The sequence below is a fragment of the Misgurnus anguillicaudatus genome, chromosome 19 (genome assembly GCF_027580225.2).
Source record: "Misgurnus anguillicaudatus chromosome 19, ASM2758022v2, whole genome shotgun sequence".
Classification (NCBI taxonomy): domain Eukaryota; kingdom Metazoa; phylum Chordata; class Actinopteri; order Cypriniformes; family Cobitidae; genus Misgurnus; species Misgurnus anguillicaudatus.
The window spans coordinates 21,797,981-21,825,541 of record NC_073355.2 but is presented as its reverse complement, the minus strand read 5'-3'; the positions used below and the strand labels follow the sequence as shown (position 1 = coordinate 21,825,541).

Sequence of the window (27,561 nt, the reverse complement as noted above, 5' to 3'; positions counted from 1 at the left end):
AAATACCTCCTCAGCGTTGTAAGCGTGTCTGTGATGGATTTGCAGCGTTTCAGAAGGGCGTCCAGTCTGTGCGGTTCCTCTTTCAAGAACTTCACGGCTTCCACTTCAACCCTCAAAACCACCCGCATTTTACTCTGAAGTCCAGGGAATTGATCTGTGTAAGAAACACACAGATGGAGAAGTCAATGACTCTCATCTGTAAGTTTCAAGTGTATATGTGAACGTGATGAGGTGTGTCTCACTCTTGAGCTCTGTAAGAGTCTCTCCCAGTCTCCTTAGCAGGGAAGTTTTCTCCTCCAGCTCCTGCACACTCACATGCCGATGATTGACAGACATCTCCTTCTGGATTTCCTCCACTGACTTTTCTAGATCACTGTCAACATAAACATAATCAGTATTACATGCCTATACAGAATTCTTTACATCTTAGTAAATAAGTCATTAACAAACACTTAACGCAAGAAAGGTTAGTGTTACCCCTCTTCTTTGTTAAATCCGTTTTATAAACACTTTTGACATTTAAACGGTTCAGAAATGTCAGTGTAAAAAATCCAAAGCCGTGCCACAGCGTCTGCCCGTATTTGAATAAGTGTCGGTACAGCGGGGTGTGTTAAAGCTAAATGACTGAGACACAGTCGGAGTGTTTACACTCAAAATCCAATTTAACCACGTCAAATAAATCCAACCCCCGCCAAATGGTTTGTTACAACAGCACGGTTAATAATTGAATCACATCAGCTGCCTGTTAGCTATACTTAATAACCACTATCAATTAAAAGCAACACGACCGGTCTGGCGGGGAGTTGAAGAGGCGGATTTATTCACCCCCGCTGCTTTTAATTGCAACAAAATAAATCAATGAGATGCTGTCCTTCTTTGTACAAGCGATCGGTAAGGTCAGGTAGGTCTGGTGTTTTGAGAGAAATGAGCTGCTGAGGTTAGATGGGCAGTATTGTGTGTTTAAGCTCCACATTCTGGATCAAGCTGCGCCATAAATGAGTTTCATAAGAATTTTTTGTGCATTACCAAGTCCCTTATCACATCAGATAGACAAGTGTGTGTGTGTATAAGTCGCACTGTAGTTGCTGTATTATAAGTTCCTCCTCGTTGAGGTATTTAAGTCTCTCCTCTTCCACCAGGAGGCGCTGTCTCTGGAGAGGGTCTTCCTGTTTCCTCAGAGCATCAGAGAGGCGCAGACTCAGCTCCGTCTCGGTCCTCTTCAAAAGACTGCGTATGGAGTCCTGGTTCTGCAACTACACACATACACACCCATCATTGCAGTCTGCTTTACGTGGGACAAGTTGAAAACTATAAGTTTCCTGGATAAACATCCTTTCTTGGTCATGGAACAGCATACATTTCAAGTTTGGGGTTGAATGATTGGTTAAAATGGATATAATTTAGTCACATTAGGTCTGGATTATTGCAGTGCTCTATTTTCTGGCCTCCCCAAAAAACGAATTATAAGGATACAGTATGTACAAAACTCAGCAGATAGGGCGCTCACGTCCACCAGGCACACGGCTCACATAAAGTAACTCCTGTACAGCATGATCTTTACTGGTTGCCGTTGGCTTTATGTATTCATTTTAAGATCTTATTGCTTACATTTAAGGCATTAAATGATCTTGCAGCTTCTACATCTACCGTATTTTTCGGTCTACAAGCCGTTTTTTTTCCTCATATTTTGGCTGGTGCTGCTTCTTATAGTCAGGTGCGCCTTGAAAGTCAATATGAATTCATTTTGACATTTATGAGGCAAGAGACAACATTATTCTCTACAGCCGCAAGAGTCCGCTATATGCTGCTCCTGTATTTATGTAATTCAATGGATTAAGTGATGCGGATTGACGAGTATGTTCACGCTAGTTGGCTTGTTCGGTTAATTTAGCCTATTCAACCTTCCAGGTAAGTTCTGTATGCTTTGGTTTATCGTTTAAATAACTGATAATATTACTTTAACGTACAGACATCTATTCAGCCGGCTGTTCTGTGCTATTGTTTAGTTGAATAACTCGCCTTTCCAGATTAAATGTCTGTTCTTCGGCTTGGATTTTGTGAAATAATTTTCTAAATAAACGCGACATATAGTCTACTGTGACTTATATATGTTATTTCATCTTAATGACACATTTTTGGCTTAAACTCCGGTGCGACTTATAGTCCGGAAAGTACGGTACTCTTCTGTTTTGGATGTAAGGAGAAGTAAGCCAGCCTTATGGAAACCATGGATAAAGTTTATTTTCCGGGGTAGCAGCAGAGTTTTGCGTGTGCGTTTGATGCACTGGATTTCATTGAAAAGTCTCAACCGGGTCATGAGTTGCATGCGGTAAGTAAGACTTATATCTTATGTTAGAAATAGGCGTGTGCATATTATATAAATGACACGAACATGTAGTGAATCATAAGTTAAACTGTTGTATAGTGTTGCATGACTCGTGACTCACTCCTCCCGCAGTAGTAACTGCCCCTTCTTCATTTTTTCGTACATTATCGGAAAGAATCGATAAAGCTAATCTTTCTTTTATAAATCTGATTAAACTAAAGACTCTTCGGAGATATAAAGGATGTAATACTACTCTATAGGTACTCCAGATTAACCTCAGAAATGCAGAAACAGCGTGTGTTATATGAGCTTTAACTAATAGAGCATATCGTATAAGCAATGCTAAAGTCATGGGTTTAATACCCACAAGAGACACATACATGAATGCACTGTACATCACTTAAGATAAAAGCATCTCCCAAGTGCGTACATCTATAAAAATGTACATCAAGGTGAGAACAACAGAGGTATTTTTAGTAAGCATGATTGGTATATTGAACCAAGAACATTTCCTACATGTATACATCACGTTGCATTACAGATTTTATGTGTATAAATACCCACAAGGTGTTTTAAGTACAGTATATCAGTGTGGGAAATGCGTCTTTTATGGGTGACTATGCTGCTTGGGAAAAGTTTATAGAAGGTCAGCTGTCACAGTATATCAAAACAAAGCCATCACCATCGGACCACTCATAAATGTGCATGCGTATGTAGCATCTCTGACCATATGCAGCTGTCACACTGTGTCAAATTGCGAGTGAAGGTTTGATGTTATTGAATGCAGAATTGTCCTTGCTAGAGATTAAGTGCATATGTTTGCGCACTGTATATAACCGTATAAATCTACGCACATTGCTTGCCCTTGATAGCATTAATCATATCCGTATATGATCCAATAACTACCTGCAAATGCACATTAATGTCCTTGAGTTTATTTGCGGAAAACACACTGAAAAAATGATTCATTCAATTTACTCAATTTTTTTTAAGGTAAGCGGTTGCAATCAATTTATTTAAGCTACATTTAAACAAAAGTTTTTTGTTTTGTTTTGTATTTCTATTTTTTTTGTTTAGATGTAGCTTAAATAAGCTTACCTTAACAATGGAGTAAATTAAATGAATAATTTTTTTTCAGTTTAGGTGTTTTAAAATAGTTTTTGTTTACCTATATGGCAAAAAATACATTTTCTGGCCCAAAATATGTTTTAAATATATGCTAAATACATTTTGTATTTTAAGAAAGTTAAGCTTAATTTAATATATATTTTTATATTTGAAAATATATTTAGTTTTAACCTTCATATATTAACATAAATTTCAAAATGTATTTTAGGGTTAACAAATACATTTCTAATTTTACATCCCATCCAACAATAAATAGATTTTTCCAGGACAAAATATAAACGTTTGTATAAAATGTACAAAGCAGAAGTATAAAATTAATATAAAAGTATGCATCAAATAAAAAATTATAAGTTTTTTTTGCTTTTGAAAATGTATGTAATTTGAAACTTTTTTTAAACTACTTGTTATATTGTACAAAGTTTATTTTCCAATTCGATGTGAATATAATTGCTTTAAAATATATCTATTTAAAAATATATTTCAAAATATACAAAAAATTTCCAAAAAATATATTGGTGAAAAATACATTTTTGTAAACATATTTCAAAATATTTTTGGCATTTTTTTTTGTATATTTTGAAATAAATTTTAAAACAAATATATTTTAAAGCATTTATATTCATATAGACTGTTTCAGCAGTAACAACATAAACAAGCGGCTGCACGTAACTTCCGGTAAACTCCGCTAAGAATAAATAACAACAAAGTTCTTTAAACGTAGATTATTTATATAACAAGCATAAAAACAACACATAGATTACCTAGGAAACCAATACATTTGTTATTTTCGACGAGGCATTTGTTCAAGAGATCAGTTTAGCAACTAGTCAGACCTTAAAAAAAAAAACGAAACCGGAAGTAAGGTTCGGACCCAGACGTGTATCACGTGCGTCCGATGAAACGGTTTATAAATAGAAAAAAATTGGAAAAGAAACTTTGTATAACTCTGTAAAACTTTGTATTTAAAATTATATTTGAAAAAAACCCTTGAAGAACAATATGGTCCTCGCACCTTGGTGCTCAGGCCCTAAATATATATATTTTTTGCCATATGGGTAGGAATTAGAGTCCCAAACATTTTATTGTGTCCCACCATTATTTTGTGATGTGTAAGCATTGTGCAGACAGTGTTTGTTTGCCCTCAGAGAAATACCAGGCTGACTTTGTCACTTGCAGAGTAGCCATAATGAGAAAAGTGTGCGAAACGCTGCTCCTTTCCACCGTATGTATGTACATTCCAATAGGTTTTAGTGTTGTTTCGCAGCAGTTCTTTTTCGAGCAGAATTATTTATGAGTCTCATACATAATTCAACATATTCATGTCTCCTAGGTAACGGGATGAGGGCAAGGGCCGTGTCTCCAGCTACAGCACTCGGGAAGGTAATTTTCTAACTCAGCAATTCGCTGTTGTCATGACACCGGAGGCTTGGCTCTCGACACCAAAGCAACTGACACCAATCTAAACATTATCCGTCTGCATGCTTTTATGTCCTTTACTTTCTGTGCCTTTAACTTTTAACAGCGTTGCTATAGTTCGGTTGGCAGAATGGAGTTGGCAGAGAATACGTTCCAAGGCACTTTAATGGGGCTGCTGACTGAAAAAGTTGACTTGATTTGAGACCAGACCTGTGATGCTCTCTATTTCTCTCTCTCTCTCTATGATGTGTCCCCACAGGCCTATAGCATCTTATCATTGAGTATTGTATTAAGAGTTATTGCCTGTCCTGCAATAGGAGCAAATCACACTCACGAGCAGGCCAGAAATAAATAACTACACATGCTCACACACACACACACACACACACACACACACACACACACACACACACACACACACGCACACACGCACACACACACACACACACGTTCTGAGACAATACAGTAATGATTTGTGGGATCAGAATTCCTGGCAGGGATTTCCACACTTTTGTCATTAACTCTTTAGTGGTTATGTCTATAGATAGCATAGCAAAAAGATTGATTTGCTGTTGAGATTGACTTGAGAATGACTTTTAAAGATTTTTAGTCATTTTCATTAGGCATTTTTCATTAAGATTTGTCCAAATAAAAATTTTCCTTTTGTTCCCAAATTTTGTGGGAGCGCTATAGCCTACACACAAGCAAACAATCCTATGGAAATCGACTTCTGTGTTGTTTTAATCCCGTCACTTTCTGTTTTGCTTTTGGCATATTCCTCACCTCTCTCCGCACCTCCTGCCGTTTCTGCATCATTACACATTCACCAAGACAAACATTTCCTCTATCAAAGTATTCAACCTGTCACCCCACTGTCACCATGGCAATCTGACAGCTGCCTGTACATGCAACCCTTTACAATCCTTATGTATTCATTTATTATACATTTTGTACTGTTTTGACATCAGATCCTATATCTATCCTTCTTGTCAGAGATGTCTTGGGACTGTTGATCCAAAATGACATTTTGACAGATGCAGTATATTCCTGACTGATACTGCTGAAATTGTATATAAATATTATTGTTATGTTTGCCTTCCGTATTCCCATGGAAGTAAAAATGTAATGATCTCTCCTTTTTCCATCTGTCAAGCTTACATTGGTATTCCAACACGTATAGACACTGACTACCATGGACATACTGTAGCATCTTTTTGGGTTTTTACACTATAGTTCATTTTTGAGTAAGACGGGAAGCATTGTAGCACTAATATGACAAAATAAAGAGCAAAGGATCTATTAGAATACAGATTATTATTATTCTCATGGTGCTACCAAAAATGATTACAACAATTCAACAAAGAATCAGTTTTCAACAATGAATCAGAATTCAATTACAATTCAATAATGGCAACCAATAAAAATCAAGAAATAAACAATGTGTGCAGCATTAATGTTAATACATGCAAAGCTTTGAAAACTCACAATTATGACTCACGGTGATTCAATTATTTTTCAATATAAACTATATTTCAAGCTTCGAGCATCAAGAATGTGTTTCCTCCCTGAAAGTAAAATCATCCACATTTTACTGTGGGTGGAACTAAAGTACCTGACACGATGTAACAAAAATAGAAATCATGCGAGTGACTTGCCACGTTGTTGACGTTCGCCCACGGTGAGGACAAAACTCAGATTAACACAGAAAACTGAAGTGATTTATCGCTTGATGCTTTATCACGTCATGCATGTGGCGTTACTGCATGTCGAGATATAGTCAAGATGAGCGCGTGCATGTTGGAATGCATTACCTGCATTTTACGGAGCTGTGCGAGCTGTTTGCGTAGATCAGTGGCATTTTGTTGTAGGTCGTGTAGGTGAAGCTGCATCTGTAGCCTGGAGACAGTTGAGGACTGAGAACCCCCAGATGAAGGTGGAGGCATCAGAGCCAGCGGAGCAGATGGTGTCAGAGCTTACAACCACAACATAGGATAGAGAGAGTTAATAATCTGAGGTTATACTGTTATTTAACAGTCACCATCTACCCATAAATGTTATATAAACCATTGCTCAATCTAGCTACTACCCAGGGGTGGATCCGCACCCCAGTCTGTTGCCATCTCAGTATAGATCCACCTTTAAGGGGCAGTTTCCCGGACAGTGTTTAGATTCATCCAGGACTAGGCCTAAATTATATTTTGACATTTAAGTAGTTTTTACAAACAAACCAATACTGGTTTCCATCTTGAGGCAAAGATATATGTCAGTCCAAGATGTTAGTAAACTGAGACAGCCCAGTCTTGAACCAGAATAAGCCCCGTCCGGGAAACCTCCCCCTTCAGTTTAGTTTAAACCCCACAAGAAAAGCAGGACTTCAGGAGTCATTGAACACCCACACCCATCTAATCCTATTATTTTAAAGAGCACCTATTTTAAGATTCATGTTTTTAAAAATCCTTTGCGTGTAAGTGTATATTAGTACATGTTAACGATATGCAAAAGGTACAAACCCCAAAGTAAACGATGACGCGAGTTATCGTCTCCAAAGTAAATCTCTTACAACAAACACACGGATTGTAGGCAACAGTTTACTTCCTGGGCCTGTTGACATGGACAAGACTGACATTATCATAAGTCCTCATCCTGTAAGTTAACTACTGTTAGCATTGCATTGTGCGCAAATCTTTCAAACATGGTAAGGAGCGTCACATTTCCTGCTGACGTCAGAGGTTTTCAGGCTATCACAACGTACAGATTAGCAGGCCAATCAGGGACACAGACGCTGCTTCCCAAACCGCCTACCTCCACACTACACAGTAGGCAAAGAGCACGAGAAGTAGTGCTTTTCGCCTACTATATAGTATAGAAGTATGCGGTTTGGGACGCAGCGAGAGATTTTCAAATCCGTGCGCTTCAGGAAGAGAGTGAAATCTGGAGCTACAAAAATGTACTGTATGTGTAAAATAATGTGTTTTTTTAACCATAAACCACGCAAACACATTGTATTATACCAAATACACAAAATAACGTTGTTTTTTAGCAATGAAATAGTTGCTCTTTAAACACAGGCTGCATCAGAAACAGACAAGGCTTGTACTTTAACATCATGTCTTTGAAGTAAAACCAATTCAAGTGTTTAAAAATATGTGACTACAGTGATTACTTCTCAGTCATAATTTAAGAAAAAATAAATAATGTAATTTAACACATTTACATTTAAATAATATAGGATGCATTTACAGTATGCTTCCTTTAAACACCTACCAGATAAAGGCATCTCAGTAGACATAATGTGATGCAAACAATAAAGTCAGATAGGCCTTAAAGTCCCCATGAACCAGAAGTCGCGATCGACTTTACTTCCGTGCCGTAACGTATTTCCAAGTAAAACGGACGGAATACAACGTGAGGAAAATAGTGGGTGTGGCTAGTGTTTTTCACTGTTTGGATATAGAAAAGGAGGCGTTTTATCCAGAAATGGAACTGGCATCAGACTCACAGTTGGTGGAGGGGGGGCGGAGTTAACTGATGCTCCTGCCCAAGCCGTCTAGCTGACATCATCAGAGAATGATAGCCACAAGAGGGCGGAATTACATGTTTAGATTTTAGTTTATGAGGCCACATTCCTTTTTGAAAAAATAATGACTTGCATGGATCAGTTGTTTATAATAAACACTGCAATATTCCATTGAAAAAATAAGAATGATCATTTTTGATGTCATGGGGACTTTAATGCTCCACCATCTCCATATAGTACTCCCAACAAAGACAGAATTGTTCAGCTTCGGACGCAGCCAAACACACACTAAAACTCACACACAAAGAACGTTGTCCCATTTAGAGTCAATTCAGAAGTGAACATGCTGTTAGTGTAGAGTACAGAAATATAAGCACCCCTCTCCAGTCAGTTGTTTTCCCTCAAGATTCAGGTAAGATAACAACACATTTTCACATTTGACTTTAATATGTGAATGTGTCGACTTCAGGATTGAAAACAGACTGAGGGAGAGAATCATCTAAAGTGCAGGAAAATCATAGAGGGAAGACGCATTTAAAAGTGTTTGTGGGAACAAACAATAGAAAAGACGGTTTACACTGTTGTAAAAACAGACATAGACTGGGAAAGAGAGGTAATTTAAACTGAAAATGAGAGATCAGAGACAAAGCTACCTTTCTTCTTCAGCCGGCCAGCTGTAACATACAATAGAAGCTGTCATCTTGTCCCAGTTTCTTATTAGATTTAACTATAAAATGTGCTAAAGTATCGGAACAACACGTGGGATTGGACAGATTCAAAGGGTTGTGACCAAGCCTCACAAGGAACCACCTGATGCCCCTTTACCGAGGTGTGAGTCAATTCTGACTCAACAATTTCCACTGTGGAGAACCTTCAAAGGCGAATCTAGCAAATCAAAAGTCAGGATTCAGCCTTTGAAGGGGCATCCACTCAAAGAGCGCTCTCTGAGGACACCCTTCACTGATTTAAGTGTGATATGAAAAGATGAGGAGCTTCTATCAAGATTTATCTATCTGATAAAAATGATGTCACTTGTTTTGATGACTCATAAAGCACACGGCAGGTCAAAGGCCTGAATGTTCTGAGATCACCGTACGTCAAACCGCTTTCCCTCAGGCCAGCATGAATATTAATGTGAGCCATAACAGTACCTACTCAACTCGTAAAAGTGCTAAAGTTTAAAAACACAGCCTTCTTCGTGAATGCTCTGGACAAACCAGAGAGGATGCAGTTTGACTCACTTCCAGTGGCGGAGCCGTCGCTGGTGGATTCGGTCTTCTCGCTGGAAGAGAAAGGGAAGGGCCGTGAAAACTCCGCACCCTGGTCCGGAGGGCAGCCCGCCATCATGCAGAGACGCAGCAGGCCGCATCTGAGGATTATACAGCCATGATACTACCACTGTACTACAGTACCTAACGCTACGCTAATCTATACTACACTACAGCACACTAAACTGTCCTTTTCTGTACTACAGCAGCTTAAACTGTGCTAATAACCATCTAGTACAACACTAAGGGGAAACTACACTGAAAAAATCTGCCTCCTACTCCTCCTACTATTCAATTTAAACTATAGTAACAGTGCGGTTCCTAATAAAGCTAGCAGCCAGTAAGTAACTTCATTTTATTCCCTCACTAATTTTTACTCGCATTTGGCACTTGATAAGTTTTCATTTTCTGCCGTTTCTAATCTCCATAATTCCTCTAACAAATGTATGCTACCGTATCTATAGAAGTAATGCACTTCATAATGAATTAAGCTCTGTAATACATCACATTATACTCCATGAACTTCAATTCATTTGCCTGACAGTGCACTACAGCATTTTAAATAATAAACTACAATGCTTTATACCAGTTTCATGATCCACACAACTGCTTTACCACACTGGCTCTGACAACGGCTGGCAACTCTTTTTACCTAGTACTTGCAGTACTAATCTCAGCAGTCTAATCAGGCAATAAGATACTGTATCGGGACACTAACATCACAATTGATATGAACTGCAACTGGCCATTACTCAACACTACTGTAATTTTGCTAACTTGTAACTCAACTCTTTTAACTCTCTTCTCCTGGTTATAATCTAAGTAATGCTTCTTAGTTTTACACTCTTATTAATGATAATCTATATATATCATATATGATGTAATAGTATATGAATGACTATACAGTAAATGGCTGGCCACATCAAAGCACCAAAGTGGAAGACTCATGGCAATTGCAGGACAAAAGGTACAACACACAATCTCAGTACAAACATTTAGCAAGTGAAGACAATTTGCAAGCTCATGGATCACATACAGTAAGAACAGCCAACAGCTGAATTGCAAATAGGGATGTGCATAACTGCATATTTTCAAAACCAACCAGGTAAAGGCAGGGTGCATGATTTTTGAAAAACACACTTGTAGCCAATCAGCAGTTACGGGCGTGTCTACTATCTGACATTGTTTCCTGGGTTGCGTATGTGTGGGGCGGGTCTATCAAAAGAAGGTCCAGATTCTATTGGGGTAGGGGCGTGTTTGTTTAGGTGATTTCAAATGTCAACATTGGCTTTCAGAGATCATGCACCCCGCCTTTAAATATTTGCCTAAACAACTAGTGCTAATCTGTTTAAATTGTTTAGTGACTATCACATACTATAAAACTTGCATATAAAGGTGCATAAAAGCTCTTTTTTCGCAATGCCATGGAGGAACCATTTTTGGTTTTCCTTAAAGAACCATTCAATCAAAGGTTCTTAAAATAACAATTGAAGAGTTTGGTTCCGAAACGCAATAAATCCATTTTGACAAATTTCGGTAAAAACGTGTTTTCTATACCAAGAAAGTGACAAGATGAAATCCACTATTTTCTGTTACAAACTTTCACATAGCATCTTTAGGTTATAAAAACATAAAAAATTCAAATCCATAACTTGATTTTCAAAGATTTATTATAAAAACAAATTATTTTTTTTTCAAAATGCTATAAATCTATTTAATCAATGTATAAATGTGCATTCATCTTTGCCATGTTATATTCATTTAGTTTAACAGTGGTATACACTTATAAAAAATAAACATTAATGGCATTAATCAAAACTCTTACTTTGTTATATTAAGAACACTGTCATTGCATTGGTTATACTTGACGCCGTCGCTTAACATTTTTCAAAGCAATCAGCTGTAAAATGTTTTGGTCCTGCTCGATTTTCGTTGACTTTGAGTAAAATAATGGAAAGTTTTTCATAAGATCCCCTGCGGGGTCAATGTGTTAGAATCACATAAACTTCACAGATGCTGTCGGGAGAACAAGCACCCGTCTCCCGAGTGCCTCGCATAAGTTATTGGATGCTGATGACTTACAATCTTTCCCGTCACAGAAAAACCACAGGTTTATCAATGCCATTAAAGTATTATTTTGCTTTTGTTTGTTTGTTGATCACGAAGTACAAAGTAGATGAGGAAAACTAAGATTCCGTGTACTCAACGCAGCGCCATTGTTTGTTTACATTGCGTGGAGGGAATGGTGCGCTGTAATATGTGGAGAGGATTTATTGCGTTCTGTAGAAAAGGAGGAGTGGCATATATCGCGTTTTGGGAAAAAAGGGAGAAAAGATGACAGAATAACACTGTGGATATTGGATTTTGCGTAAAATTAAGAATTTAATTTTAAATACTGACCTGATATAATAATGATTTTGGCAGTAACTCTTTTTTTATTGCGTTTTGGAACCAAACTCTTCAATTTCTTTCATACATTTTAAAGAACCTTTTTCCACTACTAAGAACCTTTTTGGAAACAGAAAGATTTTTTGGATGCTAAAGGTTCTTTATGGAACAATTCAGCCAGAAATGGTTCTTCTATGATGAAGCAGCTTTATTTTACAAAGTGAAGATGCATATTAGCTAGTGCAAAGAAATTGAATAGAACGTTAGCATGTTTTAAAGTCGACCTCTTCAAATTTGATAGCCATCTTTATGTTACTACATTCATGCTGGGACACTCCAAAAAAGTGGACCATATGACGTAACATTGGCCATTTGAAGGTCATAACAGTAAGGACGACGTAAAAAAAATGATAGAAATTAAGATCAAATAATTTTTACTTAACTGTTTCATATACCGTATTTTCCGGACTGTAAGTCACACTTTTTTCATAGTTAGGCGGGTCCTGGAACTTCTAGTCAGGTGCAACTTATACCTCAAAATTATTTCATATGAACCAAGAGAAACCATTACAATCTACAGCCCCGAGAGTCCGCTCTATGCTGCTCCTGTATTTATGTAATTCAGTGGATTCAGTGATGCGAAATGACTTCAGGACCTTTTTGAACTTGATTTGGCTTGTCGTGTTAATTTAGCCTATTCAGCCTCCCAGTTATGTTGTGTATGCTATTGTGTATCGTGTAAATAACTGTTTATGTTACTTTAACATGTATGGACACCTATTCAGCCTGCTGTTCTGTGCTATTGTTTAGTTGAATAACTTGCCTTTCCAGAATAAAAGTCTGTTCTTCGGCTTGGAGTTTGTAAAATCATTTTCTAAATCAACGCGGTGTACAGTCCAGTGCGACTTACATATGTTTTTCTCTTCAAAACACATTTTTGACTAATGCAACTTATACTGCGGAGCGACTTTTAGTCCGGAAAATACGTTAGTCAACCGTTTTGACCCATCCCTATTTGCAAGCACAAATTATCACGATAACCCATGGTACCAACAATGTAATGTGTAAAATGGTTTAATGCATTATATGAACACTTTACATAAAGAGCAAGACATATCAAATGACTATGAGCACCCTCTCAGATATGAGTGAGATTGTAGATTTGGATTTTAAATGTAGGTGAGCTTTTGATTGGCTGTGGTACTTTGATGGATGTATTTAGGTCTTACGTGCTGTCGCTGTCTGGCGCTCGGGTAAGGACGCTCTGAACCAGCCCAGTCAGACTGGCTATCTGCTTTTCCATTGCCTCCATACGATCCCTGCTAACATAACCAGCACAAACATAGCCATCAAGATTTTTGTAACCTGTAGGATTATGTTAATACTATATAATATACAAATAACCCAAACATGGTTTTTTGCATGTACATGCTCAATTTTATCAGTACTTACCGTGAATCTGTCTCACCCCCGAACCCGGCTCCCTTACTGCCATCTCCTATGGGTTCAGAGCTAGAACTGGGTCTGGACTTCGGGCTGTCCACAAACACAGAGGAGGCGGAGTCCTTACGGAAGGTCTGTCTCACTGGCGACCCCCGGCTTGGAGACCCGGTAAACGAATCCCTGTCACGCAGCTGCACGTCGGGAATCTTCTGCGGGGAGGAGGGCGGAAGACGAAAGCCCATGCCGAGCGTAGAACTGGTGCCATAGTTATCAGAGTACAGAGAGCCTCCAGGTTTATACAGAGAGTCCTCCAGGTCCCCTTGCAGCGCCGCAGCTGAATACGTACTGAGAGACCTCATTGAGCCCCTGCGGTACAACCCACCAGACACAGGGAAACCGAAAGGATCGGCGATGGTGGCCAGGGACTGAGTGGATGCGATGCTAAGCCGGCCCTCGTGCATCAGGCTGTAGGGGTCGGCATACAGCCCCTCGTTCTTCAGGAGGACCATGTTCTTACCGGACATCTCCTCATCGGGTTTCACGTCACGTCGCTCCAGGATGGCAGAGGAGGAGGGCGTGAGGCCTTGAGCTTGTCCGTGAGATGGCGAGGGGTGGTGGGAGTGGGACGAATGCTGAGGGCCTTGAGGGTGACCTGGACCAGCAAAGGAAGGGGGCCGGCCTCCGCTGTAGGACAGGCGGGAACGGGAAGGGGAACCGGAGGATGGAGAAGCAGTAGAAGAAGGAAGGGTGTTGAGGCGACGGGTAGGTGATGAGTCTCGAGAGCTGTAAACCATCTCTCTCTGAAATTAAAGAGATAGAGAGACATGCTAAAGTTCATGTAAAGGAATTTACTGTAGGCATATTTCATCATCCTAGGTCACATAATATAGTATAGAAACCCAAAACCTTGAACAGCAGCCATTTTGATTTATAAAATTTAACCCAAAATTGAAAATGTGGCACTGGTTAATAAATCTCAGTAACAGCAGAAGTGAAAGAAAATCTACTGAGGTTTAGTAAGAAGCCGAGACGAGAGCTCCAGACTCATTGTCCTCATTCTTTCTTCTCAGTCACTTTTTCTTTTCATCAGACTGTAATTCAACTCCGGGGAGCTCCATTCAATCTATTCACTCTTTTGGTCCAGCACAGCTAAAGCTACTGGCATAACATTGGATTACATGACACTGGTATTCAGATTGTACTGCCACTGCTGAGCACATATACTTTACTCGCTTACAATGAGCAGACTTGCCATTCACAAAACTCATAAAACCAGGCTGAAATTTTCTGCTTTGTTGCGTTTCAGTGTCTCAGTATTCTACTTTTACATCTTATTTCCTAGTTCCTGCATATTATTTCATAAAGTTCATATCTCTACTTGCATTTATGCCACAACGTTTTTCATTTTATCTCGAGGCAATCATCCATCTGACTTTTTTATTACATTTTCCTTTTTCCTTTCTTCTCCAGTGGTGTTTCTAGGGCACAGGCCCCCCAAAAATGTATCGAAGCACCAAAAAAGTATGAGGGTCCAGGGGCATGTTATTGTACATTTTATCTAGAAAAATGCAACTTTATTTTGTATGTCTATAAAGGGAGAGGAGCACAGTCAGCCGCCGGGGCATGGGCGTATGTCCGAAGCATAGACTGTTAAAAATATGGATGTAGTGTCCGTGACATCACTTGAAGGTCTGTGAAGAGCATTTCAAAGTTGGCGGAGCCTGCCGTCACCATCTTGGCAGCATGTCACTCGCAGATGACCAGAAATTTCCAAAGAGGCAGAACTAAAAAGGGTCTAGCGATACACCTGTTCCTCTCTCATCTCTGCTATTTGTTTCCTTATAAGAAGTCAAACTAACTAAAGCAACACAAGACTGCAGCTTACAGTATGAGCCTGCATACACAGTCCTTTTAGGAGATTACTGTTTGCAAAACCTGACATACACCAGACATACGCACCAATCGCAAAGCTTTATGTACATGTACATAATACAGTTTAAGTGTTTCATACTTGCAATACAAAACAGTGTCAGAGGACACCTCAAATGGTTTCATCTTTATTTTAAAACAACATATTTTTGTTTTCATCCTGTGTACTCATGAGAATAATTTCTGCTTGATCTTATGAGTTTTAACACAGTATTAAAATTTTAACTTTGTAACTTGGCACCATTTTGATTTTACTTAAATTCAATTTAAGTTTCTAATGTTTTAGTGGCTTGAAAATTTTCATTGTCAATAGTTTTTTTTTTTTTTTGGCACACAATAGACAACAGCAGGATTACACTTATGTATCCAAAACGAAAGAGAATCATTTAAAGGGGACATATCATGAAAATCTGACTTTTTCCACATTTAAGTGCTATAATTGAGTCCCCAGTACTTGTATCAACATATAAAATGTGTAAAAGATCAACCCAGTAACTTAGTTAGTTTGATAAACCATTCTCTGCAAACATGTGAAAAAATAGGTCATTGAAATGTGGCTCCCCTTGTGATGTCAGAAGGGGACAATACCACCGATAATCTAACACAGCACTGCCATTTAGTGCAGAGATCAGCCAGGGCTCGAAATTGCGACTGTTTTGGTGGCATATGCGAACGAAATTTAATCTGTGTGACCTTAAAATATATTTGGGAGCATTTTTGCGACTGCCTATTTTGTTGTGGTGTGACTTGATTTAGATTGTTTATGCTGTGTGCTGTTCCAGGTTCAGTGTTCTCTCCAGCATGACATAACCAATCAAATTTCCCCATTAAGTTCTTGCGTTTAATGAAGACCGCAGATTGGCTAATATGAATGTCACTCATTTCTTGTTGCCGTGCTACGTTGGTACATAAAGCGTGAAAATGTGATAAAACGAACCGTGAGCATGAAGAGAACAAGCCGACTACAGCCAATGTTACTACTGTATTAATTCATAACGACGGTCCGGATTTAAATGCAACTTCACCACTGGAAAATAAGGCTTAACGTTAAACCTTTCGGAGAAAGTGAAAATGCCTCAATGTTACTGCGTTTACTGTAAATCCTGTGAAACGGAGGTTGCAGGTAAAATGCGTTGGTGGCGGAATCCACACATTTTAAGCACCAGACCTTGCTTAAACATGGCGAAAGTGCCAAAAACACAAGAAGTGTCGTGACAAATGTGTTCATTATTGATGGAGACACCGACCTGTCTATCAAATAGTGTTTGATGATGTATGTGCGCATCCTGCTTGAGGGACATCCGACAAACATACTTGTATTCCATGTTGAGGTGGAACATGACAATGCTGATGGTATGTTTTTAAAAACATTGCCTATTTAGTAGTAATAGCATCCTGGTAATACAGTTATCAATACCAATATATATTAGCCTTCTATATTAAGGTCGCTTTTGTAATGTCACAGTTAATCAGTGTTTTTACGTATTTGCTAGATTTTCTATTGTAATCATAATTATATGTTACCTGTAATTGTTAATTTACTATTGCTGCTATACCATTTAAACAGCATTTGGGTATTATTTTAGGAATCTATGCAGCAAAAAAGACAAAATTTCAAATCCTGGCCATGGGATGTGTAAAGCCCAGTTGTGGTGTTTAATTTTTAATAAAATAAATCTATTAACTTATAAATTGTAGTTGTGGTGCTTCATAATTTTTGGATGGGTGCGCCTACATTTTTGCTGGTGCTCCTAACTCCTTAAAGTTGGGAGCACCAGTGCTACCAAATAAAAAAGTTAATTTTGAGCCCTGTCAGTTCATTTGCATTTTAACGGACACACCCAAAACGGCACATTTTTGCTCACACCTACGAAGTGGCAATTTTAACATGCTATAATAAATTATCTATATGGTATTCTGAGCTAAAACTTCACATATGTACTCTGGGGACACCAAAGATTTATTTCACATCTTAAAAAAGCTTTGTGAAATGTCTCCTTTAAAAACATCCACTGACTCATAACGCTGATGGAGTTAAAGTGAATGGTAAAGTCGTCTCACACAAGAGCATGTGATCAACAGAGTGACGCAACACAATCGCATTTCAAAGTCAAAGCACATCAAGCTCCTCTGGTAACACAAGCCTACAAAGTAAAACGAGTCCCAGAGTGAAATAAATGTGCATAATTCAAAAACATCAAAGTTCAAGAGCATTTAAAAATGTCGCTCACTGGATCAAACAATGGCACTTTTAAGAGCTATGAATCTTTAAAACTTCAAACAAAGAAAGAGGCGCTGAATTCAAGGTTAGGTGAGGGTCTCTGATGTCACACCCCATGCTGCAACTTCAACTCACGACACTCTGATTTCTTCTTGTTTAGATTCGGAAAAGAAAACGTTCTTTAAAAATAGATGGCTTGGTGCATTCTTTTACCCAAAAGCCCATGCTGGGACAATGAAAGTTGTGGTTTATGATTACAAACAGGCTGAAGTCATTGAATGCAATAAAACAATGCTCACCCTGAGGTCTCCATTGGCCAGATGTGCCGCAGGGTAGGAGGCGTAAATGGGCTCTTTGCGGTAGATTTTAATGATGCTTCGGTCCTGTATATCCCTCACGTCCTCCAGCTCATAGAAAACATTTCTCGCCTCATCTTTGATCAAGATGGCCGTGTTGGGGGACTTCAGCATTCCCGCTGTCAGCTTCTGAGGGAACATGTGCACGATAAGAGCGTGCAAGGTCTCCAGACTGTTGAGCTCATGAGTGATGTGAACACGCCGGGTCTCATCTCCAAATTGGAGAAAAAGGACACCTGAGGAAAAAAGAGATGGAGAGAGAGGGGGGTAAGAAGAAATGATCAAGATGGAAATGCTGTGACATACCAAACATCTGTGAAAGTAAATCTGGTGGACAGATTTAGGAAAAGATCAATGTCAGTAAGTGTTTACTGATTTTTGTCATTAGTATCTGTCAGTTTTCATTAGGACAGCAGGCGATCCTGAACCACCAGTTGATCATGGGACAATAATCTCCTTGTGGGAAAAGCTCAAAACCAATCACTTTCAGCAAATATTCTGTTTTGACTACTAATGAGCTCAGCTATATGGTTAAAGGGGCCATGGCATGAAAATCTGACTTTTTTCATGTTTAAGTGCTATGATTGGGTCCCCAGTGCTTCTATCAACCTAGAAAATGTGAAAAAGATCAATTCAGTAACTTAGTTTTGGTAAACCATTCAAGCACATGAAAAATAAGTCGTTATTATGATGTCATAAGGAGCTCTTATTATAATAATACCACCCCTTCATCTGCACTATCCAACCACAGCACTGCCATTTAGTGCAGAGAAAAGCACAATTGAATTTTAATTGCAACAAACCACCATCATTGTGATCAGTGTTTGAATTTCATCAGCTCATTTGCATTTTAAAGGACACAACCCAAAATGTCTTTTAAAAAGTCTTGTGCCATGACCCCTTTAACAACCAAACTGAACTAAGGAACATCACACCATCATTGAAAATTAAAGTATATACTCAATATACCGCCCAGTCCTTGCTGGTAGTGTCTAACTGTGGCAAAGCAAAATGTCAATGCCAGTCAGTAGTAACCTTCTATCTTAAAATAAATACATTAATTAACTAACTCTCTTTCTCCAAACAGGTACGGTTTCACAATATTAAAAAAACTTGTAACTTGGTATAAGCACTTCTTGTATTATGGCCTCCCTATGACAAATCGCTTAATTGTTTCCTAATCTTTGTAAGTCGCTTTGGATAAAAGCGTCTGCTAAATGACTAAATGCAAATGCAGTAGTCAGCAAAAAATCTGAAGGCCCTTTAAAGTACAGCAACTGATAATGCTCTTAACTATATTTTAACCCTTTAATTTATCTAATGGATATTTATCTAGATTGCAATTTAAAAACATAGTCAGTTTAACATTGATTTACTGTATTTCTTGAAAAATAACTGGATTGTTTTTTTGTAATGCATGCTTAATTTCATGCATGGGTTCATTTCTGCATAACTTTTGGAACATTCAGCACATTATTGTTTCATAAAGGCTTTTTTATGTGTGCCCTCAAACTGTTTATATAGTTCCTCAAGAGGCTAAAGCAAAAACTGTGTTTTGTGCCGGGATGATGTCTGTGAAATCACACATCAGATTGGAATTGTTACAGTAGGTGCAAAACAATTAGTTAATTCATTCCCCGCCAGCTTTTTTAAAAAAAGTTGCCAGCCAGCGCTTTTTTGACTTTTACAAAATGCCATCTTTCTTTTGTAAATATATAAACATACAAATATATCAAATGAAATATATCTGCTTTCAAACAAACAAAACAGGGGGAAAAAATCATTCTATCTTCATTTGTTCTCTTTTTATAACCTCTTAAATATAGGTAGGTTTCTTCAACTGAAAAAATTGAATTTTTTGTAAAGAAATGTTGTTAGAGACCAGATTCAGAATGATTATCAAATCATACATGGAGTTTAAAATTAATTAAATTAGTTTTTGCTTCAGTTTTTAATAAATTGGGTAAGATAATACATCTAGTGGATAATAGCAGAATTACAGATTACCGTAAAAACTGGTCAGGAGAGCATCATGTTTTCTCTTAATTGACCCACCAGCGTTTTTAATAAAAAAGTTGCCGGCGCCAGCATTTTTGATTTTCACAAAATTAACGCCTCCCAGAAAATGTTCTTTAAATATATAAACATTAGGGGTGTGACGATTCTCCAAATCCTCGATTCGATTACATTTTCGATCCTAAGGTCACGATTCGATTCGATTCTCGATTTTTACATTTTTTTAAAGCCAAAAAAAAATGCTATGCCATTATTATTGATATATATATATATATATATATTTATATATTTATATTATTTATATAGGAGTCCTTCTTGCAAGCACATGGACTTAATACGCGCGTCTTTGACTCCTATTATCTGAAATAAATGCAGCGCATCATGCAGCTGCGCTTCTCTCTGTCTCACGTGCACGCACTCTTCCATCTGTCCGAAGTCTAAACATAAACTAAAGTAGTAATCCTTACGTATTTGTTCAGTTTTATGCGTTTTATGCAAGCTGAAGCAAACTATCCCTTTTGTTTAAAATATATCCTGCTGCATCTTGGCGCCTCTCTCACTCTCGTGCACGTGCAGAGAGCGGCGCTCTGTCCGAAGTCAGATCAGTAGGTAATCCTGTTTATGATATGCATTTCAAGGAGTTGTAGCAATACATCCTTCGTGTTTAAAATATAAATCGCGTTCCGCTGAACCAATGTTTTTAAAGGCACCTCTAAGAGTTTTTTCCCCATTGGCAAGCCAACTGGACGTGACATGGGGGCATGGCAGCATCGACAATCCCATTTTTTAATTCGGAGTTCAAGGTCGTGACTTAAAATCGTGAAACCCTTAATAAACATACAAATATATCAAATGAAAGAACAGACCCTCTGCTTTCAAACAAAGAAACGTTTCATCCTTCATTAGTTTTCTTTTTATCACCTCTCAAATATGGGTAGGTTTCTTTAAAAACACAAAATTTTGAGCAAAAAGCAGAGATAATTTACATTTTTGTGAAAGACTTTTGATAGAGATCAAATTCAGAGCAATCCTCAAAACATACATGGACATACAGCTGTTTGCCCTAGGGCGATACTTCCGTTTTTTATAAATTGCGGAAGATCGCCACCTGGTGGATAGTAGCTGTATTACAGATTGCCGGATTAACTCGTCAATGGCAGAGAAAGAGTTAAATGAGAGAACAGAAAGAGACAGAATGGGATCAGAGAATGTTGCAGATTCTTCCCAAATGTCCCAAAGGCGATATCCGCATGACAGCTTTAAGGCTGATAAACATAAGCTATTTTTCTGTGTGTGTTACCTGGTGAGCGTAGTTTGTTCTGGCTTGCAGAGCGGGACAGCGGTAGGCTCTGACGAAAGCGATTCATGCGGTTGAAGCCTAGTGGCATGTCGGCTTCTGACATGGTCTCCAGAGACTCGGCAGAGGCGAAGGACAGTTTAGACGCCTGGTCTGCCAAACCGGATTGAGTGGACTGGGAGTGACGTGGACTGCGGCTCTATAAGAGACAAAGACGGAGAGATTGTCAACATGTTAAATTGCATCATATAGACTAAGAAAACCATCTTTAATCCAACACAGACACCAACAGAACATGCACACGCGCATTCATGTAAAACAGACATCTCTCTTACCAAAAAGAGAACTACGTTTTTAGTTGGTTAAATTGCGTATGATTACATGGGCATAAATAGAAATATAAGCTGTACTTGTATTTGAATCTGACATATTAAACACTTCTTTAAATAGATTTGCATTTATAGTACATTTATGCATTTCACAGACACTTTTATTCAGCATAATTTATACATTTTTATGAGTATGTGTTGGATTGAACCCATTTTTACACTGAAAATAACGTGATACAATACCAACTGAGCCACATTTATATAGATGTGGATGTGATTCCTGAGATTCAAACCCATGTCCTTGACATTGTTAGCACTTTGCTGAACTACAGGAAATCTAGCCCCGTAGTCACAACAGTAAGCTTGTACAATGCTCCTTTCCTCGTGCACAGAAAAGATTTTAAACTGAATATAAGAGGTAAGCTCAGCGCAGCAATTATAATGAACTAAATACAGGTTTATTAGTTGAGTGGTGAAAATTACATAATGATTGAGAACATTTCCTTCCTCAAAGTAAATTTTTTCATACAGTACATTCTCTTTTGCCGGCATTATTTTCTGAACATTAATATTTTACAGTGCAAAGGCCAAAAGCCAACAGCCACAGCAAATTACACCTGCACACAAGCATGTACACAACACTCAGAGGACAAATAAAAGCAGATAAAATATACCGGCTCCTAAATGTGCAATGACAGGAAAATCACCACGGAGAAAAAAACGTATCGATGTGGATATGTCTGACATGCTAACAATTACATTAAATGCCCATTTTGTTGTTCTCTCTCTCTCTGTGAAACTGGCGAAGTGTAAAACTGTTGTCAGATAGGTCTGTGACATTGCTGTGCTTGTTTTGTAGTATTTAACGATTCGCACAACCACCTCATGGTGAGCTTCAACTCTGAGACACATGTAATGAGCTCCCAGGATGCACTGGGAAATCCACGGCAAACAGGTTTACAAAGCAAGACACACCCACGCATTACTACACTATACATCAAACCTTCTGGATCACACATAAATAACAAAAGTCAAAGTAAAGTTTGGCTAAAATATACATTGCTTAGGAATGTATATTTTGTAGGGACACATACGGTAAAAGCTCAGACACGCACACACAAAGTACTTCCACATTGCAGAATTGTGAGAGCTTGAAGGGGCTGAGGCGAGCTGATCGATGAGCCCCTTGTGTAACTATAATGGGGTCATTTATCCAGAGGAGTGACCAGTCTGGGAGATACAAATACACAAACACGCATATACGTCCTTAAGAAAAACAAATAGAAAGAGTCTGTCAACATGAAAGTACAAGTCACTTTAGTCCGTTCAGTATTTAAAAGAATTAAACTAAATAGCAAAACAATCGACTAATACAACCTGATAGACTCCCAGGATCACTCTTGTAATGAGGAGAGATTTCTCTCTCTCTCACACACTCACTCGCACTAATGCACTTTTAAACGGCTTTTTGTCAAAGGCTATAAACACACAAGCTCTCACCTTCCATTCAGATTTTTATACACGTCAATAAATGTGTGAGTGTGTGTGTGTCACATTACCTGCCTAAAATGTCAGTATTTTCTGAATTAGACATCCCTGCATCGATGAGCAATGAATCTCATCACACACACACACACACACACACACACACACACACACACACACATATGCGACAAATTTGTTAAAGGGGACATAAAAGCCCTGTTTTCAGATTGTTTATGATGAAATAGAACGGTTTTGACTGAAATTTCGACATATGCGGCTGCCCCGAGAATTTTTGGGTGTTTGTGTTTCACCTCCCACCTTTACAATGGGTTTAATGGTGCACTGGAACAATCCTTCCTAAAATGCATTAAACTTTCGTTTACAAAGACGTGAAACTCACCGAGTGGTCAGGGGTGTTCACTGGTATGCTTACACAAAAATCGCTTAATGCGAAAGTTTAATGCATTTTAGGAAGGATTGTTCCAGTGCACCATTAAACCCATTGTAGAGGTGGGAGGTGAAACACAAACACCCGAAAATTCTCGGGGCAGCCGCATATGTCAAAATTTCAGTCAAAACCATTCTATTTCACCATAAACAATCTGAAAACAGGGCTTTAAGTGTAAAATACTGAACTTGTCCTTTAAGATATTAAATTAATCTTTGATGTCCCCAGAGTACATAATGTGAAGTTTTAGCTCAAAATACCATATAGATAATTTATTATAGCATGTTAAAATAGGCACTTTATAACCAAAAAAATTAAAAAATTTACACCCCAAATATCTTGTACTAATCATGAAGGTGCCCTCTTTTTGTTTGAACCAAAATAGACACTTAACCTAACCCCCCCCCCCCCTCCCAAGAATCCTCAATTATCCTAAAAGTGTTTTAGTTGAATGCACAAATTGTATGATTTCTCTCGTTAAACAAGAAATTTTGAGTTGAATCTATTTATTTTAGCTTATTTAAATCTTTGGATTAGAAAATGTTACCAATCGTGCATTGCAGCATACATAAATGAACTGCTACTGTTATATGAGTGTTGTTTTGCTGTTTGTTTTCTTTATTTATAGTACTGCAGTTGTTTTTGTCATCATTATTGCTTATTATTTTTGTGGTGAAGGCAAGAGCTCATCTTTTCACTTCATGAGATTTGATTACTGTTACCATTATTGAGACTTGTGTGTTGAGGTCTCTGTGTGAAGTTAAAACCTTTGTTTTACTTGATTTTAAATTTGTTTTGAAATGTGGTCTCTTTTTTGAGAGGTACATAGTGCAGTGTTCTCTTAACATTACAAGTTAAAAACAGTTTAAAAATAGTTATAAAACTATGTTAAAATAAAACGTATGAAATAAAGTTTCTCATATTGTTAAATGACCATTTGTAGAACAGGAAATGTATAGTTAGTCTAACAAAGATATATTGTTAGAACGAGACATTTCACGTTCAGTGAATGCAAGTAGATTTAAAAGTTACTTGTTTGTTTATGGCAAAATGAACAAGTTTTTTATGTTGAATCAACTTGCCTGGGCTTACAGTGTGTATAATTCATTATACATGAAAGGGGACATTTCACAAGGCTTTTTTAATATGCGAAATAAATCTTGGGTGTCCCCAGAGTAAATATGTGAGGTTTTAGCTCAAAATATATAGATTTATTATAACGTTAAAATTGCCGCTTTGTAGGTGTGAGCAAAAATGTGCCATTTTGGGGTTTGTCCTTTAAAATGCAAATAAGCTTAACTCTCTGCACTTAAATGGCAGTGCTGTGGTTGGATAGTGCAGATTAAGTGGCGGTAATATCCCCTTCTGACATCACAAGGGGAGCCAAATTTCAATTACCTACTTTTTCACATGCTTACAGAGAATGGTTTACAAAAACTAAGTTATTGGGTTAATCTTTTTCACATTTTATAGGTTGATAAAAGCACTGCATGGGGATGGCACTTAATTATAGCACTTAAACTAAAGTAACAGTATGTAGGACTGTGGCCAAAACTGGTATTGCATTCACAAAACTTGTGACTAAAACTGGTACTGCAATCATACAACTGGTGGCCAATACACAAAATGACAACATAAACATCAGTTGAGGGCTGCAACTCCACTTTTTAAATGACAATATCCTGGCCGGACCACTGTAGTCAGTGATATAAGTATTTAAAATGAAAATGATTTCTTAATGTCTAGTGACATATCAGGGCCATTTTATGATTAATTTATATAAATTTCTTACATACCGTTCCTTTAAACATGAAAAAATTTGATTTTCATGCTATGTCCCCTTTAAAAAAATAACTGTTTATATATCATTTGAAAATACCTTTTGTTTAGACATTGCTCTTTTATAGCTCACGAGACACATTGGAGTTATTAATTCACATGTCGCTCTAAAAAAACTTTGCTAAATAGCACTAAAAGTAGTGCTGGCTCGTAATCATAGGGGAACCATTTTAAATGCCATATAGCACATATGTATTACTGTGTAGCCAGGACCGGAGTGGGACTCATTTTCAGCCCTGGAGTTTGATGCCTTAGACCGGCCCACTTTAGTTCATGACAGACTATTAAAGTATATATATATATATATATATATATATATATATATATATATATATATATATATATATATATATATATATATATAAAATTAAATGCTCAGTAGTATATAAGTCTGCAATAGTGCATTGTTCTCTGAAGCCGTGCAATTCATTGTATTTTTCAAATATATCATTTACAATTCAATGCAAATACAGTAGCCTATACAATTATGATTTTTGCCATGCAGCCCTACCATAATGTATTTTAATATTATTCAAGTAAACTTATTCAAAAACTACTGAAAGGGAACAAATGTGTGTGTGTTTTCCCCATATTATATCTATTTTCTTTAAAAATGGTGGGTCTTGAGATTACCTGTTGGGTCGAAAAAGCTTGGAAACCACAATACATAAGCAAGATTGGTCAAGTATGCAGGAAAAGTAGATGGAAAATAAAATCTTTATCTTATTTTTTTAGTACTTAGATAATGTATATTGTCAAATATAGGGTAGGCCTAACTTGTGTAAAAAAAATCAATAAAAAAAATCAATAAAAATACAAAAATAATATATATCTACAAATCCTATTTTTTAAATCTAAGTCATTGGTGTATATATATATATATATATATATATATATATATATATATATATATATATATACACCAATGACTTAGATTTAAAAAATACGATTTGTAGATATTTTTTCTTTTAGAGGCCATTCGTATCAAGTCGGGCGCAAGTTTATTTAAAATCTAGACGCGCAGCAAGCTCACCCCCCAAAAGACGCTTTAGACGCGGTGTGTCCTGTGTTTTTAATGCAAATGTTAATGAACCCTAATGCAAGAATTCTTCCAATAAGTCATCGGGACTCGGGACACAATCAACTTTGGCATAAAGTGGGGACATCTTTCATCGCAAATTACGCTAATGGGGCTGCTGTGAGTACTGGCAGGATAGGGACAGCAGCAACCTTCAACCCGTGGCATGACAACAACGGCCCTTGTGGCCAAAAAACAAAAAAACAGACCGGCCCAACGGGAATTCTCCTGGTCCTCCCTATGGCCAATCCGGGCCTGTGTGTAGCACCTGTGTAGAACCATATTGTGCTATATTTAAGCAATATCGCTCGAGTAGGAGTGTGATATAGCTCTATATCATCACGGCTGTGATTAGGCCAGAGGCACGAGGCCGCAGGCCGAGTGCCGGAGGCAATCACAGCCGTGATGATATAGAGCTATATCACACGACTCCGAGAGCGATATTGCTTTTATACAACAGTTCGACGGCACACGTTTGAAAAACGAAAACTAGAAAACAACAACGGAGTTATTTTAAAAGCCTCTTTGTTTGAGAACTACTTCTTCCGCCACGGATTTGAGGGCGGCCAGAATGACAGGTAAAACTTTCGGCTGCTTTGAAGCTCATAACAACTCAATGGACAGAAAAGCCGTTACTTTATATTACCGTTTCTTGGTCACAAAGTGTAGTTTTAAGATTAGTTCAGTCGAGAATGTATATGTATTATATTAAAATCTGCAGTCGATTAGTAAAGATAGCGCCTGTTTGAACGTTTGCTTAGTGAGATTCGGTACGAATGAGAACCAAAGCATGAGCGGACATCAGTGTTCACTCGCCCCGCTGACCACCGCCCTCTCTGGGCTACATTTCTGAAAGAGATACCCTGGCTCTCATGTTGGCCTTGTTTGTTTATGATGGTCAAAATTTGAATTTATTGAAAGGATAGCCCCTTGAGATGTGGCATCTCATTTTCAAGGGGGTCCCAAAAACATAAACAAATAATACAACACAAAACACAACCACATTACAAAACAAACACAAAATGCTCAACATGTCCCCCACACCCTCATACCATAGTTGAAATACAAAATCTCAGC

General features: G+C 37.8%; 1 protein-coding gene across 14 annotated transcripts in view; it reads right to left on the bottom strand.

Moving 5' to 3' along the window:
* srcin1a (SRC kinase signaling inhibitor 1a) overlaps positions 1–27,561 on the bottom strand; it is a 143,686-nt gene that overhangs the window by 15,253 nt on the left and 100,872 nt on the right. For 8 of the 14 annotated variants that reach the window (XM_055191903.2, XM_055191919.2, XM_073857126.1 and 5 more), the window contains 10 exons: positions 21,309–21,504; positions 17,936–18,228; positions 13,496–14,286; positions 13,273–13,365; positions 9,629–9,756; positions 9,041–9,061; positions 6,682–6,842; positions 1,078–1,253; positions 243–373; positions 7–154 (listed from right to left, as the gene is read on the bottom strand). In XM_055191903.2, the coding sequence (XP_055047878.2) occupies positions 7–154; positions 243–373; positions 1,078–1,253; positions 6,682–6,842; positions 9,041–9,061; positions 9,629–9,756; positions 13,273–13,365; positions 13,496–14,286; positions 17,936–18,228; positions 21,309–21,504 (2,138 nt within the window). The remainder of the gene's footprint in view (positions 1–6; positions 155–242; positions 374–1,077; positions 1,254–6,681; positions 6,843–9,040; positions 9,062–9,628; positions 9,757–13,272; positions 13,366–13,495; positions 14,287–17,935; positions 18,229–21,308; positions 21,505–27,561) is intronic. The other 6 variants (XM_073857127.1, XM_073857125.1, XM_073857128.1 and 3 more) reach the window with 6 other exon arrangements.